The sequence below is a fragment of the Lissotriton helveticus genome, chromosome 4_1 (assembly GCF_964261635.1).
Source record: "Lissotriton helveticus chromosome 4_1, aLisHel1.1, whole genome shotgun sequence".
Classification (NCBI taxonomy): domain Eukaryota; kingdom Metazoa; phylum Chordata; class Amphibia; order Caudata; family Salamandridae; genus Lissotriton; species Lissotriton helveticus.
In genome coordinates, this window is record NC_136063.1 from 622,676,014 (window position 1) to 622,693,677 (window position 17,664).

Genomic DNA, 17,664 nt, shown 5'->3' on the forward strand with positions numbered 1-17,664 from the left:
CGAAGGGTAAGTGTCTACCCCTTCTTCTGGCGATTCGGCGTGGAGATCTTGCTATTCTAAGTCTTGTGCCTCCGAGGACGTCGAGTTCCGATAGGATTGCTGATCTTCGTCCCCTTCGCCCTCGAAATAGTAGACTTCGTCCTCCTGTTCCTCGACTGGTTCAGGCGTTTTCTGTGGTTCGTGTCGTCTTTTTTGACTTAGAGCACGAGTTTCGGCGGGATGGTGTATTGGCTTATCTTCTCGTTCAAGTCCCTCTTCCGCTGCAGGATGCTCGCCATTTCGGCCTCGAGCCTCCTCTTTTTACTCTCCATCTCAGCGGCGTGTTCGGCGTCGAGGGTTGGAGCACCTCTCATCGAGGCCATCGACGTAGGCCCTTCTTTTCTCAGCGCCGAGGTGTCCTTTTCAAGGGCAACCTTCAACGATCTTGGTTTTTAGAGGGCTTTTGCCGATTGGGAGTCCTTTTCGAAGGATCCGCTCGGCTGACTATTCTTGGTTGCTGTTGCCTTCATCGAGTGTTTTGGCGGCAATGCTCAATTCGAGGACTTCGCTTCACTCCTACAAGTGTCTCTCGGGGCTTTAGCATCACCCTTTCGAGTGTCGCTCGAGTATTTAGGGGTCGACTCCCTTACCTCCTTCGACGTCTTCTTATGGACCTAGACGACCGTGCAGTCCTCCGGTCCTTCGGCGATGTTGTCCTCTCCACTGGAGAGGCCCAAGTCTCGGAGCGATCGAGGTGGGCCCTGCACGTTGTGGTTCGCCCTTCTCCGCCTCTCCCTTACTCTGAGTGTCTTGGGTGTGAACGCCGAGCATGCATTGCAGTCTTCGCTGCTGTGGTCGAGCTGCAGGCAGAGGTTGCAGACTGGATGCTGGTCCTTCTGAGCGTACTTGTGGTGGCAATTTGTGCAAAACTTGAAGGGTGTTTTGTCCATCCCTGCGCTCAGGGAGCCCCCTGTGACCGCATTCTCCGTAGAACGTCGAGATCTTGGTCGAAAACCTTCTCCCTCATCGTCCCGGTTACCCGACCTGTAGTCCGGTGTAGCTGGAAACTTGATTTTCATTGATTTTCTACGATTTTCTTTGACTCCTCTTCCAAAACTCTGAATGATCCAGACCCAACGGCAGAAAAAATCTGAAGATGGCAACCAAATGGAGGTATGTCTACACCCATCAGGGCCACAACAAAAAAAGACTACAATTCCGGTCCCAAACAATGGATAGTGGAATAAGTTGGTATGCCCAGATGTGGGTCCCTTGCTCACTTTGCCACTGGATTCAAGCTAGCCTGGTTGAAGAGGGCTGTTAGCCCGAAACTGGTCCCAGGATGCTTGTTTCCGGTCCAGGGAAGACATGTCTTGGCAGTTCGGGCTGGACTGTTCCCATGAGGCACAGGGTTAAGATTGATTTGCATATAGCTGTGTCTGAACTGGGGTGGCAAAGTGGGTTAAAGAATGATGGATTCAACCCAGATCTGGGGGTGATTGTTTGAAAAGTTTCATCACTCCGTCCATCATCTCCTTGTGTTTGCTTAGGAATAATGACCCAACCACTAGATGGCGGAATAATGCACAGCATAGTGAATCCAGAAAGATTCACGCTGCAAAACTTGTTTTTCACAATCCATAATTTACAGCCAGGACCAGAAAGAAAAACGCAATATTAGAAATATTTCCATAAAATCGTTAGACCTACATAAGGTACAACACATTAACAAAGCACAACTATCAGGAAAGCTCTACCATTAATTTTCTGCCAGTAAACCAATTTCCTACCATTCGGCAAACACCTGAAGACTCTACTTCTTCCAAAAGTACTTAACTCCTAGTGCCATTCATTGTCTGCATTTCCTACCTTCTTTAATAACCAAAGGATAGGTAGCCTCCCTTGGTCAAAAAATCCTTCACGGTCATGCTGGCTGACAAAAGGCAATATTTTGCTTGGTATGCTGGTCACCAATTTGCTTTTCTTTGTAAGTGGATCAGCAGATGATGAATATAAATTTGGGGAGAGGCAGCCAATGTTAGGTGGTCAAAATGTTCATCCTTTTAATACATCTGGCAGCGACATTTACAGCAGTCTATGAAGGTGGCAGTGTAGAAACAGGGGTGCAATCCATGTGGGAGAGGTTCAGGAGTCTGATGGCCGCTCTGACATATCTTTCAAAGAAGTAGGACTCTGATTTCAACAAAAGGGAAAACTGAGATAAGGCTCTCTTTTGTTGGCAATGTGTGTCTTCGCACAAGAGGCAATTACCAAGCGTGAAATCAAGCAATCTTGTGTTTACGGTGAGCTGACTCACAAATTTGCCCAGCTGCATAGAAGATAACAGTTTAAGCTTACCAGTTAGTGTGTGCAAAGAGAAGGTATTCTTTTTTCTAGGCAAATCTTTGATGTTCAGTTCTACATGTCAGAAAGGCAGGACTTCAGTCTTTCTTTGATGCTGGCAAAGGAGATTCAATTCTGCATCACCAGCAATTGTTGATCGACCCTATCAGCCATGCTGAAGTCAAAGAGTCTCGATGTAGACCCAGAATGACCAATGAGGGTAAAGAAGGGCTGGACACTAGGCATATTTACAGGATATCCACCTATGTATGCATAAAATTAATCTAGGTGTAATTCTTTTACAGTCCATGATCATCTTCATACATGCAATGGCTAAATCTATATTAGAAATTTCTAGATGTGGAGGACTAATCGCTGCAGCTCATTCTAGGTAGTCTAAAAAGGCATCCTAGATCAAGTAGCTTTTGAGATTTTAAAGTGCCAATCTGTACAAGCTCATGACGCTACGAGAGATATGCGATTACCAAATAAAGTACATTGACCATGAACCCTGCATTGCTAAGAGTCTGATGGTCTGTGTCGAAGGCATCAGAGCAAGCACATGCTGGCACTGTAGATTTTGGCAATAGTGCTAGTGATCCAGGAGCTGGATATTCATTGTTCAAATGCTTAACTGTGACCTGAAACCTGATTGGTGGCGAGGTAGGATGTGATGCTTGTTGACTAGATCATGCAAGTGGATGGAGACAGCTTCCTCAATAATAGTTTCAAAAATGGTAACTGTGTAAAGGATTGTGAACTGAGTAGACAATTGTGTTGCTTTCTATTATTTTTTGCGTGTCTGCTCAGTTTTGAGTGACTCAAGCAAAAACGCGATCTTTGAGTGATGACCTAATCTGCTGCCTTGAGGTGAGCTGTGGGTGCTTCTCCAAAGAACTTCATGATTACTTAGCTGTCTTCATAACCAGTAGTGTTGAGAACTCTGTAATGCTATTATGCAAATTGCATGACCACTGGACATGGACCAATCCTTCTGTGCTCACATTTATTTTTTATTTTATTCAAATAAGTCCGTAGGAAGCATTTCCCCTTATACGCATCCTAGAATCACAAAGCAATATAAGTGACTTATCACTTCGCTAATGAAAGGTTTCACTCACAAGAAAATAAAAAGAAGTTGAAAACAGTTGAAAAAAGTATATAAAAAATAAAACTGAGCCAAAAGATATCAGGACCGTAAGGAAGGCCAGCGGATGGAAAACAATGTTAAAGTAGAAAGTAAGCATGAGTAAATCATTAAAAAGCCAAACCTTTAGAGAGGCTTCATTATAAGATGGAAGCAAAAACACACAGGGCATTTATGAAAATGGACTGTTTACAAATGTATGGAAAATGTCAGGCGGTAGAAGTACAATATCTTCTACAGAGGTAAGAGCAAGTACAACTCCACGCAGCTAAACTGATTATTTTGGATAGATTACAGTTTTTACGGGAAGGAGATGTTAACTAAAACCACGAAAATGTTGCATGAAAATCTGACAAGATAGCTAGAATGTAAAGTGAAATGTACCAATCCCGACCCAAAGTAATCTGGCGGATAATGTGAGGGGTTAATTTCATGTAGGACTAGTTTGACAAGTTAGATGAACCTGCAGTTGATATAGAATGCCCTGCAATGCAAGAAGGAAGTAGGGGTTAATCTGGAATAACGCATTCAGACAGGCTGGAATTGAACTAGGTATCATCAGCCTGGATATTTACCGTGCTTCTAATCAACAAGGTTTCTAAAACAGGCTGACAAAGAGCAGAGGGGGCACCTTGAAAGAAACTAAGGAAAGCTTTATGGAAGGCCGTAAGCAGAAAGACATACACCCACACATCTTGATCCCCAGGCAACTGGTACCACCTGCTACTGGGCCCAACAGAAATTAAAAGTAACAATGGTATAATGCAGCTCACCTACTCAAAGCTTGCAAAATGCCAGTGTGAAAAAAAAAATACAAAATTAGTAATAGGTAACATTTTTTCAAGGGCAACCTTAGTGTCTGTACTCCCAGGTGCTGGAATGTTGATGCTGTGTTGCTGTACCACTTGTAAAGAGGACCACAGAAGTAGCAATAATCAAATTGTCACTTAAACCCTTCCCTGCGGCGCGAATTTCGCCGCGGTGCTGGGTGTAAATAGGGGGTGCAACCCCTTGCGTGCTCAGGACGGCCCCCTGGCAGCCTACGTAACACTGGGCGTGTGCGCAGGACGGCCGAGGGCCGCCCACTAATTAATTCTCCAGCGCAGGCATGGAATTCGCACCGCGCTGGGGAATCGGTGGCGTTCGGATGGCCAGGGGCCGTCCTGAGCACACGCCCAGCGTGACATAGGACGGCCGGGGGCAGTCTTGAGCACGCAAGTGGTTAATGTAGTCCAAAACAATTAAAGGCCAAATGCCAATAGCAGAAAATAAGTTCCTTAATAATACGTCTGGGAGCCACTATTCACTACTTGCTGTTCTACTCGTGTAAAACAAATATCATAGAAATATTTTTGCTAACAAACTGGCAAAGAAGCATCAATTTCAACAAATAAAGGTGATTACATAATGTTGAGTAAAAACTGTAGTAGCCTATACAAAAGAAAGGCAAGGGAGAAAACGGGGGTGGGTTGAGGAATAGTGTGATAGGGCGTTGCCACAATTGAGCAATTTGTAGAGAACCCTAGTAACAAAATGTACCATTCCAGCTCTTATGTGCAAGAGAGGAGGATTATTAATTGAATATTAGGTCAGGGTGAGCTGGGCAGTTTCGCGTTGCCAAGCTGTGAACTTAGCCGCCTCCATACCGAGTCTACAATTAATGGTACCAGTATTAGTACAACACACATGTCCCACAGTCATAGTCTTGAAAGGGGGTCTTCATTTTACACTTATCTCCCCCCCCCATGGTTTTATATTCCTAGCGGTGTACCACTATGGCCAGAATTAAATGGCACTTTATACGCCCAAAGTTTCACTTACAGTTTGATAGAATTCTCCTGCTGGAGGTAAGAGCATTGAAAATGTAGATCTCGCAAAAAACCAAAGGGACACGTGAATGAAGGGAGAACAAAACAAAACAACTCGCAGGACAGTGAAAGAGGGGGAATATGTTTCAACAAACATGCAATTTGTGAACTAGTTATATGCTAAGAACATACATGTGCTTTTTAACCAGAACAGATGTATAATTTTACAGGAGAATATTTGAAGCATCAAAGCTTAGGATACTGCCAATATTTGTTCATAAAGATCACATGGCTTATTAACATGAAATAATTAGTAAACCAGTTTTGAAATAGTAGATACCTCTGAGAGGAACTTGTTCTGACCCTGTTTTGCCTTGAATCGTTTGATCTTTTGATGAATTCGTTTGTCCTTTTCCAGCTCTTCCACAGTTGCCCATTGACAATGAAGATAGGAGCTTAACATGGAATGAAAAAAGCACATATACATAAGAAACAAACAAAACAATGCTTTGGTCCTGTGTGCTGACTTTGCCTGCACAATGACACCCGCTTATGAGTCTCTTTTTCAGGGCACCATAAGCAGTCAACATTAAACACATATACAGAAACATTCAAGCAAGTGTATATTTGCTATAGTGTAAGCTACTGATACATTTTAAGTAACCTTATATCTAGGGACACATTAACTACTACTATAGGTTTCTGGTCAATCTATTGATAGGAAGCAGGATCCATACTTATCCTAGAAAGGAGGGCATGCATTCATTTACAAACTCATCACATGAAGCAGGAGGTCAACATCATGGGCAAATGCAGATGAGTTGAGGAGACCACCAGAAGACTGCATCAATGAACAATATTTAACACACAACACCTTAAGCCCTGCTTACACATTTAAGACAAATGGTGTATAAAGAGGAGTACTATGAGGACAAGGAAATATGGTTGAGTTAATACAGTGGAAATGAAAAAATACTTGAAAATAGAATTGAAGATAAAATGTTAACTGCTGCACTTGTCATTAGTATCTGTTCCTACCCAGCACTAAAAACGAAAATAGAACTAATAAAGAGGAGTAAATAAGTGTGTTCAGACTGAGATTTTAAGAAACGGCCAAGGTAAAAGTAAACAACCGGTAGGGAGTTACAAAGCTTACCTGCTCAAACCGGATAAACATTTGGTAATTCTATTAAAGCATTTTTGAAGTAATTTAAGAATGCAAAAAAAATCATGTTGAACACAAACGCACCCAAATACGAGTGTTTGTATTTAATTTACAACATAGTCCAGCTACACACATAAAATAATTGCATAAATCTTGGTGCAAGTATTTAGTCAATTTCCAGACCGCTCAGAAAACCGGGGCTTATCAGTGCTCTACCTGCCTCATTTATTTGAACTGTAAAAAGCAGAACAAAACACATTTTTTCAAAAGTGTTGCCAAACTTACAAATAATAATACAATAAATGATGTGGACTTCTAAACTGCGTGCAGATTTATCGGCAAAACAAATTGCTAAATGAGCGGGGGATCATGTGACCGGTGACCAAAAAGTAGTTCACATTTGCATGCATACAAGCTTGTGAACTGCTTCAAATAACTTGATGTGCGACTTAAAGTGAAAGGGGCAAAACGTAACCTTAACAAAATCAATCCAAGTTCTAATTAAGAGGTCTAACAACAATACAAAATCTCAGAAAATTGTTGCCTTACTTCACAGCCTAGAATGTTCTATTTTTATCGTCTTTTCATCTTCATTTACAAATTACAATCCAGATTCACAAGCTTCTGTTGGGTAAAGTATTGTCCTACAACTTGGTTGAATGTGCGATTCGCGGCAGGATAAACAACGGAAAGAGCAGGTGGCAATTTATTAGTAAATTACTTACAAGTTTTTGTATTTTACATAAAACTCCTCTACTTCCTCTTCTCCAGTCTCCATCTGCAATAAAAACACATGAGAAGGTTTGAAGTTTTCAGATTAAAATGCAAGGTGGAGGAATAGAATAGGGCTGTAAAACAGAAAGCAGCTTTTCACGTACAATTGCGCTCGGATTACTATATCTTAAAAAAACATGAATCATTTGAACTCCTCCTTAACCACATGCAGCTTCATTCATAACAACCCGACCTCGAATCTGGCCTTCTACCAGACCCACAGTATTAAGTAGACGCCAAGTATACCATTTTCTCAGGCAGAAGCCAATTAGTAAGCGCACTTCAGAACGCCATATGTATTATTTTTGGCTGCCTCATGACAACTTACCATTTAGGGTTTGACTGTGTTTGAAATGCTATATTAAATGGAATTTATACATTTTTATAGTTAATAAATGTAAAAGAAGCATGTAAAACCCAATCCACAGTAATGAAAGGAATTCCGTATATTAAAATGCCTTAAATCCAAGACTTCTTCAAAGAGGCAAGATACTACTAGGTATATACTGAACAACATAGTATCAAAACATGCAACATTTTAGAAAAGTGAAATTTCAATATTTCAGTAAGGTTTAAACTTTGGAGAAGTGGATAGTATTACCTCTTGGGTGGATTGGGGCTAACTACGCTCGAACACCACAGAATGCAAAATTCACACATTTTCCGTTAGGAAGCTCACAACTATTATTATAGAAATGCATTACATATGTACTAGCTTTCTAAAACTAATTCTCAAAATGTTGCACCCACAATAGACTGAGCGACTAATAATTTCTTTTTATGTCAACACAATTCTAACTTAGCATTAGGTTAGTATGCTGCCATTGAATTTGCAATGCATTCACAATTAAAACATCAGGACGAAAAGGCGACAAGTCCAAAATGGACAATTAATTCTAAAATAAGCACAAGAAAACTGAGAAGCACAAGAAAATGAGAAAGGACAAAATTCCAGAAATATGTTATATAACATATATGCCTCAAGTTCACTGTGTATAAAGAAAAGGTACCTTAAAGAGGAAAAAAAAAATCAAGGACAGCAGGATTTAAGTGATACAATGTATAAAAAATGCTGCATGAGGGGGACGCCAGATAGGACATTGGAATCCTGGTGGAGTAGGAGTAGGGTTTTCATCCACAAACAGATCAAAAAACATTTTTATAAAACAAAACTGCTATAGAAAATAGGTACTCTTAAATTAATTCAATTTTATCGACAACATACAAGTTTACATATCTACCTTTAATCCTATTCCTGCTCAACTTGAGCACAAGTCTAGTTTGTTTGCGAGAAACATTACTGAACTCTTTTCTGGGGCAGGAGAAGGTGGGGATACTTCAGTCCATTTATTTCCCTGGTGTCCCAGTGAAAAATAATTTGACTGGCATGTCTTCCCCCTTGTGGAACGACGCTGCCACTCATAAGGACATATAGCTACTTTCTCATTTAAAAACAAATTCCTATCACGAATGTCACAGTGACTAGCCTGTAATCATCAGACACCTCCCAGTTGCTAGCCTGTTTTTATAACGGCAGCCAGGTTGAAGGAGTGCAGGCAAGCAAGAAAAATAGGCCATTATTCATCGCAAATAAAGGTGGAGCAGCTCCCTATCACCTTGAACATGACCCCACGCGGACTTTATTAACCCAACACCTATAATTATATTATCCCTTTCCCCCCCATAATTTTCTAGTGCAGTCAAACTACCACAGTTTTGAAATTCTGTAGTGGGAAATTTTTAAAAGGGTATTAGATTCGCAACAGTTACTTAAAGGGAAAATAATGATTTCCAACATATTTTTAGGGAAGAGGTGGATCGCAATTGAGAATTATACGTTTATAAAGCGTATACATGTGAAGCAAACAACTCTTTATAACCTCTGCAGAAGGTCAAAAGGAATTTGGGAGAAAAAGGAGCCACCTATGAAGATACCAGGAAGTTATTGAGAAATTGAAGAAATATTAATTAATGATGGATATCTGACGAAGTGTGCACAATGAGAAAATGGGGTTTGGAGAGAAGCCCCTTTGCAGAGTACCATTTATCTGACAGGCTACTAGCAGAGCCAAGATGCTTTTCTTGGAGTCAACATGCTCTTTAGAACTTCAACCCTAATCATGTGTTAGCGCAAGTAATGTTTTTTTTGTTGCAGTTTTAAATATTGTGAACTCGACCTTGTACTGGAGCGCTTTATATGAGCACCAGTCACATAATACAAGGTAACATTTGTTTTTTTTTGGGTTTTTTTACGCATAGGGAGATTAAGTTATTTGCCCAAAAATCACAGGATTTTGAGCAAATTCATAGACTCGAACCGAGTTCTCTAGTTCCACATTCGGAAGTTCCACGGTAGCGCCAAATCGTCTCCCAGTTTAAGGATTATAAAGGAAAGGGGTGTTTTGGTGCTGTGCTTTAAAACCTAGTAATTCATTTGGACGAATTCCTGGACAATTCATACGGTTTTAGAAAACAAAAGGAGTATATTGAAATACAATACAAGGTACACAAGTTGATCACACAGCTTCATAGGTGTAACGTACTGCAAAAACTTACGAACAATTGCATCCAATTGTTTATTCCGTATTTTTTTTAGAAACTTTATTCAAAATTTTACATAAGAACTTAACATTGGTGTACAAGCAGTAGTTATCAGAGTAATCCTATCTATACATCACAATGGTTACAGTTCAAGACAACGGACCCTCCACAGCACCCCCACAGCCTGCAGTCAGGGATTAAAAGCATTTAATCCACTTTGGAACTCCCATCACTTCCCCCTGCAATGTCACTTTAGGAACCAGTCTGGTGATCTTCGGCCAGTAGGTCGCAACAAAGCTTCCTCCAGAGCCTTCAGTCATCCTCTACTTTCTCATCCCTGCGACACCTCTTCGTGTGTAACTCCTCAGCTAATGTCCATTCGCGCACATCCCGAATCTAAACAGATATCTCCGGCGCCCCACCCCAATCCAAACAATGGCAATTCTACACCTCGCCAGCAAGCACCAAAAGTAGTTGCAGGAGCCTATACCCCATATTGCATTGCTTTTTCGGATTAACCATAATAAACAGTGGTTGGGTGCTAATTGCACTCTACTGCTCACGCTGACTTTAATCGGCTCCACTACCTCTAACCAGAAGCTACTGACTTAAGGGAATTCCCATGCCAAGTGCAGGAAACTGTCCCCTGCTTTTGACAACTGGGACATATGTTGGGCCCACTAGGGGCCATACAATGTATTCTCTCCGGAGTCATGTATGTGTGGTGTGCGTAATAATAGTGCATTTACTGGAAGCGGGCATTACAGGAGATTGTGTGTGTGTGTGTGTGCGCCTACCACACTCCAGTCATCATCCAACGGCTCCTACAGATCCGTATTCCAGCCTGTGTATGCCATGGGGGGGAGGAGGAGCACTGGCGTCCGCCCTCATTCCCCTATACAGTAGTGATATAGTACGTCTGGCTCCTCCACACATAAGTAGAATGTCTGTCTGTGTGAGCTGTGGGATCTAAGGGTACGTAGGCCATATTTCTTTAAATATATTGAGTAAAGCGGCGTTTTGTAATGAATATGCTACTTACCATTATGCATCTGTTCTTGGCATGTAGGGCTGCTAACATTCATATCTAGTGCATAGATCGCCACCTAGTGTTGGGTCCGGATGATTGCACATTGTTGTCCTGGAAGAGTCTTCGAAGTATCACGAGATAGGTGGCTCCTCCCCTGGACTACAGTGCACATGGGCATCGGCTCCATCCCCAGATTGTTTTTAGCCATTGTGGCAGAGATGGAGTGAAATAGTGTAAAGGATGTCCATGCTAATGATGAATGCAAGAGAGTGTCTGCAGCCGCTACGGGCACCGGGGAGGAGGGCGGGCGATATGAATGTTAGCAGCCCTACATGCCAAGAACAGATGCATACTGGTAAGTAGCATATTCAGTTTGAGGCATGTGGGCTGCTAAATTCATATCTAGTGCATAGAATACACAGCAGTCCCTCCATTAAGGGCGGTTGCCCGTGCCAGCTGCAGAAGCTTGAAAAAGTGTCTTGAGAACAGCCTGTCCCACAGCTGCTTGCTGTTTGGAATGCACATCTACGCAGTAATGCTTGGTAAATGTGTGTGGTGTAGACCATGTGGCTGCTCTACAAATGTCTTCTAAAGGAATGTTCCCCAGGAAAGCCATGGAGGCCCCCAATTTGCGTGTGGAGTGCGCTCTTGGGGGTATTGTTAAAGTGCGTTTAGCCTTTTGATAACAGATTTGAATGCATTTAACAATCCATCTGGCTATTCCTGCTTTGGAAATGGGGTTGCCTTTGTGTTGTGCGGAGAAGGCAACAAAAAGTTGTTGTGTCTTCCTAAAGGGTTGTGTTCTGTCAATGTAGTACATTAGCGCCCTCCTAACGTCTAATGTATGAAGCATTCTTTCTGCTACCGTTTGTGGGTTTTGGAAAAATGCAGGCAGGTCAATAGTTTGGTTGATATGAAACTGACACCACCTTTGGAAGGAATTTGGGGTTAGTGCGGAGCACCACCCGGTTAGAATGTATTTGGATGAATGGCTCTTGGATAGTGAGCGCTTGCAGCTCACTAACACGTCTGAGCGACGTGACAGCAACGAGAAAAGCCACTTTCCACGTTAGAAACTGAAGTTCGCATGAGTGCAGTGGCTCGAAAGGTGGGCCCATCAGCCTAGTGAGGACCACATTGAGGTTCCACACAGGAGCTGGTGGAGTTCTAGGAGGAATGACCCGTTTCAGCCCCTCTAGGAAGGCTTTAATGGCAGGCACCCTGAAAACAGAGAGGTGCTGCCTATTCTGGAGATAAGCCGCTATGGCGGATAGATGGATCCGAATGGAAGCGTACGCTAGATTGCATTTGTAAAGATGTAACAAATAGCAGATGATGTTAGGAATGGATGCATCTAGCGGGTTGATATTGTTGTCTGTACAGTAAATGACAAATCGCTTCCATTTTGCAGCATAGCAAGCTCTGGTCGTGGGCTTCCTTGCCTCCCGGATGATGGCCATGCATTCAGGAGGCAGGTTGAGGTAGCCAAATTCTAAGACCTCAGGAGCCAGATTGAGCTGTTGCGGATCTGGATGCTGAATGTCGCCATGGTTCTGCGTCAAGAGGCTGGGTGTGAGATGCAGCCTTTGATGCGGCACCACGGAAAGTTCCAGAAACGTGGTGTACCATGGTTGGCGTGCCCATGTTGGAGCAACCAGGATGAGAGTCAGAGTGTTGCTTTAGCTTTTTTGCCACCAGCGGAATGAGAGGTGCTGGGGGAAAAGCGTACGCAAATTTGCCGGACCAGTTCATCCATATCGCATTCCCCTGCTATTCCGGGTGAGGGAACCTGGCGGCAAAGCTTTGGCATTTTGCGTTTTCCCTTGTGGCAAACAGGTCTATCTCTGGATGACCCCACTGCTGGAAGTACGGGTGATGTATCTCCCACTCGTGCATTTGATGGCTGTATCTGCTGAGCAGATCCGCCATTTGATTGTCCTTGCCGGGGAGGTGTTCTGCCATGAGGAAAATATTCCTCTGAATGGCCCACTTCCACATGCTCTGAGCCAGATGAGACAGCTGTGGTGAGTGAGTACCTCCCTGTTTTTGGATGTAGTACATGGCTGTCATGTTGTCCGTCCGGATCAACACGACTTTGTTGCACAAATGTACCTTTGCCATCAATTCCAGGTAGTTGATGTGCAACTTCTGTTGTTGTGTGGACCACAGTCCCTGCACCGTGTAGTGGAGCACATGAGCCCCCCACCCTTGGAGAGATGCGTCCGTTGTCAGGATAATCTGTGGCACAGGCTCTTGGAACGGTCGTCCCTTGCAAAGGTTGTGTGGATTCCACCAATGCAGAGAGTTGTATGCCCGACCGGTCACCAACACTAGGTCCGTCAGTTGTCCCAGAGTCTGTGTCCACTGATTCGCCAAGCATTCTTGGAGAGGACGCATGTGCAACCTCGCGTGCGGGACTATGAAAATGCAGGAGGCCATCATGCCTATCAACTGCATGAACACTCTCGCTGGCAGGGAGTGTTGCGGTCTGAACCTCTGGATCAGTGACTGAATGCTGTTGATCTTGCTGGGTTTGGCTGAGCCATAGTAGTCAGGGTGTTTATTGTCGCGCCCAGATACTGCCGCAGATGGGCTGGTTGAAGGTGCGACTTTGGGTAGTTGAGCGAGAACCCCAGACTGTGCAGGAGTTGAATAGTGTGGGATATGTCCGCGGCGCACTGTTGTTCCGACTTTGCTTGAACAAGCCAGTCGTCTAGGTACGGGTAGACGTGTATGTTCTGCCTTCTGAGGTGCGCCGCCACTGTCGCCAGACACTTTGTAAACACTCTGGGGGCAGTAGTTACCCCGAAGGGTAGTACTTTGAACTGATAGTGCCTGTTTTGAATGGTGAACCGGAGGTACCGTCTGTGGGATGGGTGGAGTGGGATGTGGAAATAAGCATCCCTGAGGTCTAAGGTTGCTAGGAAGTCCCCTTGATTTAGCAGGGGTAGAATTTGTTGCAGTGTCAGCATGTGAAAATGTTCTGACAGTATGTACATGTTGAGGGGGCGTAGATCCAGAATAGGTCTGAGGGATCCGTCCTTTTTTGGGATGAGGAAGTACAGGGAATAGACTCCTGTGCCTTCCTCTTCCACTGGTACGAGCTCGATTGCACCTTTTTGCAGCATCACCAAGACTTCCTGCTGCAATAAGTGCAAGTGCTCTGCCGACATAGGACGGTGCCTTGGGGGAATGTTGGGAGGAGTGGACGTTAACTCTAAACAGTAACCGTATTGGATAAGTTTTCGCACCCACCTGTCTGTAGTGATGGATGACCAGACTGGCAGGAACTGCTGGAGTCTCCCCCCGACAGGTGTTGGATGGTCGGGGGCAGTGACAGAGAGTCACTGTTTAGTGGAGGCAGAGGAACGTGAGTTGTTGTTTCCTCTGCCCCTGCCCTTGGCACTGTTACCTCTGTATCCTCCTCTACCCTGCTTGGGGTAGGAGGATTGTGCAGTTCCCTTTGAAAATTGTGATTGTTGACCCAAGTGTCCTCTGGTAACACCACGTGCTCCTGAGCGACGAAAAGTGCCGCCCCTGAACTGTTGTGACTGAAGTGCCCCCATGGACTTAGCAGTCTCGTTGTCTTTCTTAATCTTTTCAAGTGTGGTGTCTACATCTGGGCCAAACAGTCTGTCAGGATTGACAGGCTGGTTGAGGATAGTAGTTTGGATGTCAGGGTTAAAACCAGATATACGAAGCCAAGCTTGTCGCCTCAGCATGACGCTAGTGTTAATTCCCCTAGCCGCTGTGTCAGCCACGTCAAGTGCACATTTTATTGCAGCGTTTGATATAAGCTTTCCCTCTTGTATGAGCATTTCTGCTGCTTCTTTATACTCATCAGGTAGATGTTGAAGGAGCTGTTCTAGGGTGTCGTAATGCGCCCTATCGTAACGCGCCAACAGTGCCTGTGTGTTCGCTATACGCCATACAGTGGCAGCCTGCGCAGCCACCCTTTTGCCAGATGCCTCAAGCACTTTCGACTCCTTGTCAGGGGGAGGAGCTTCACCCGTAGTTTGGGAGTTTGCCCTTTTGCGGGCATTGGCGACCACCAACGAGTCTAGAGGCAACTGTCCTCGAATATATGCAGGATCTCCAGGTGCTGGCCTGTATTTTTTCTCGATACGTGGGTTCACCACTCGTGCCCTGGTTGGTTCCTTAAAGATCTCTGGGGCATGTTTAAGGACACCTTTGAGCATAGGAAGAATTTTAACTGTTCTTTCAGAGACAGAGAAAGTGTCAAACAGGAAATCTTCCTCCACCGGGTCAGCATGCATGTCCACATTATGATTTCCCGCTGCCCGTTCGATTAAAGCATTAAATTCTGCAGAATCCTCCGTTGGAGATGTACGTGGGCCAAAACCTTGTGGATCTTGTACCACCTGCTGGCCACCTTGGTCCCCAGTGTCGTCATATGTGTCCTGCTAAACATCAGGGTCATTGTCCACTGGGAAATTGTATTGGTCGTCTTCCTCCTCATCCTCTCCCCCTGATTGGTTTGGGGAAGGTGATGGACTTCTTCTGGGTGGTGGTAGGATAGGCTCAATAAGGGCAGGAATGTCCTGTGCTGGCCTCGTTTTCTTCAGTGGAATAACAAAGGATTCCAGTGGTTGGGAAGTGATTTTCCTTTTGTAAAGGGTCAGTTTCCCTGTTTGGGCATTGATGTAATGCTCAGAGTCTTGTCCTGAGGCTTGAAGCGTCGAAGGAGCCGAAGTCTTTGGTACCGATTTAGGTGCAAAGGCCTTTGGTGGCACCTTTGGTGGAAGAGTGTAAATAAGCTTGGTTGATGACTTTTGAGGAGTGTCAACCTCTTTCGGAGCCGATGGCGTGGGAGCCGTCGCCGACAAAGTCTTTTCTCGAATCCGTTTCAGGGAGTCGGTGACTTGTTTAGTGAAGGAGGCGGAGGGTGTCGAAGCCGACGTTCGGTGTCCGGTGGCGTCGGAGTCCCTCGGTGTCGACGGTATTTGCGTCGACGATTCTTCAGCTGCAACGCGGCGCGGCTGCGTTGTAGGCTTTGGCGAGGCCGATGCTGCATTTCCGACATCTTTGTGCCGATGCGTAGTGGCTGCGGCCTTCGGGTCGTGGCCTGTAGTCGATTTTTGTTCGACGGGGCGTTTAGTTGACGGCGCTGTAGGAGCGTCTGAAGGCGTGTGAACAGACTTCGACGTCCGTGCCGGAGCAACAGAGGCCGACTCTTGACGGACGGCCTTCTTGGAGGATGAGTCCTTGTGCACCTTCTGCGGCGCTGTTGGCTCGATAACCTTCTTCGACTTCTGTGGACCGGAGGTGGACGGAGTCGATGAAGGAGCAGGCTTTGATATTTTTTGTGGGACATCGGCCATCTTAGATGTTGTCGAGTCCGTTAGTTTCAGTTTCGTTTTCTCCTGGACGTCAGCCATTTTAGGTGTTGTCGAATCCGCTGGTTTCGGTTTTGGCTGGACGTCGGCCATCTTGGGTGTTGTAGAAACCGAAGGTTTCGGTTTCGATATGTTGGATGGCGGCTCCGCTTGAGTGTCCGTGGCCAGGCTAGAATGCGGGGCCGGGGATAGCGGTGCAGGGTCATGGGTAAGGCCGAGTGGCGATCCCGTGACCTGAGCCTGTGTAATATGGACGTCGGGACATAGCTCTTCCTCTGAGCTATCTTCCGCGGCCCCAAAAACTTCTTCGTCGTCCCCTACCTCCACGATGTATTCAATGTCCTGGTCCTGTCCTTCGACCTGTTCCTCGGGATCGGACTGGACCTCCGTCGACGGTGGTGAAATTTGGAGGTGATGGCTACCGCCTTCCTCCGCAGGGTCGTCGAATATGTTGTCGGGTGCCGGTGTTGCTCGCTGGGCCTCGAGGCGCGCTGCGCGCCGATGCTTGAGCGTCTTCTTTGACCTGAATTTTGAGCAGGCCATGCAGTCGTCTTCGTTGTGGTCCGGTGACAGGCATTTATTACAGACCGGATGCACATCGATGTGTGGATATTTGGATCCACAGACGGGGCAGAACTTAAACGGGCTCCGCTCCATGTTAAGGTCGTCGGGTCTTGCTGCGACGAGAGGGCCTCGCAGTGCGAAGAGTAACTAGACTCCGTAGATTTCCGGCTCAGAGAGTCGGACGACGCTCGAGACCGTGCGCAAACAATACCTACGCTGGTAACGAAGGCCTTTTGGCCTTAAGAACAAAGTTTATCGGTTCCGACACGGAGACGTCGAGAACCACATCCGAACCCAATGGCGGAAAAAAACAATCTGGGGATGGAGCCGATGCCCATGCGCACTGTAGTCCAGGGGAGGAGCCACCTATCTCGTGATACTTCGAAGACTCTTCCAGGACAACAATGTGCAATCATCCGGACCCAACACTAGGCGGCGATCTATGCACTAGATATGAATTTAGCAGCCCACATGCCTCGAACACATTAGCCCTGCCCCAACCCAAAGACACCACAGGCCTGTTCAAATGTGATAAAGCTCTCGCCCAGGTACAGATCGGCAAACGTGTCGCACTCCCCTCCTGCCATGCCAGAAAGGACATGTTGGACATCACCCTCTTTACTGGCACAAGCTCCCACACTGACAGTTCCCAATGGAACGGAGCGTGCCTCAAGATTCGCTCCACAAATAGTTGCCAAAACGCGCGGTCTGCCCAATCACATACGGCACTGCGTCAGCGATGCTTGCCCCCACCTCTTGAATAGTGACGGCAGGTCGGTAACTGGAACTGAACTCTGAAGTAGGCGTTTCTCTCAGTTGTCCCCCTCAGAGAAACATCTAGTAGCATGCTGTAATTGAGCGGCATAGTAGTAGAGCTCCAATCTAGGATTCTCGAGTCTGCCCCCTCATACGTATGGTTCAGCGTGGCCAGCGCCACTCTGCTTCGCTGACCTACA

The 17,664-nt window shown here is 45.4% G+C and overlaps 1 protein-coding gene across 4 annotated transcripts in view; it reads right to left on the minus strand.

Moving 5' to 3' along the window:
* Positions 1-17,664, minus strand: part of CHD7 (chromodomain helicase DNA binding protein 7) — a 771,490-nt gene that overhangs the window by 224,777 nt on the left and 529,049 nt on the right. For all 4 annotated transcript variants that reach the window (XM_078687262.1, XM_078687261.1, XM_078687264.1 and 1 more), the window contains exons 7-8: positions 7,168-7,220; positions 5,618-5,732 (exon numbers count right to left, since the gene is read on the minus strand). In XM_078687262.1, the coding sequence (XP_078543388.1) occupies positions 5,618-5,732; positions 7,168-7,220 (168 nt within the window). The remainder of the gene's footprint in view (positions 1-5,617; positions 5,733-7,167; positions 7,221-17,664) is intronic.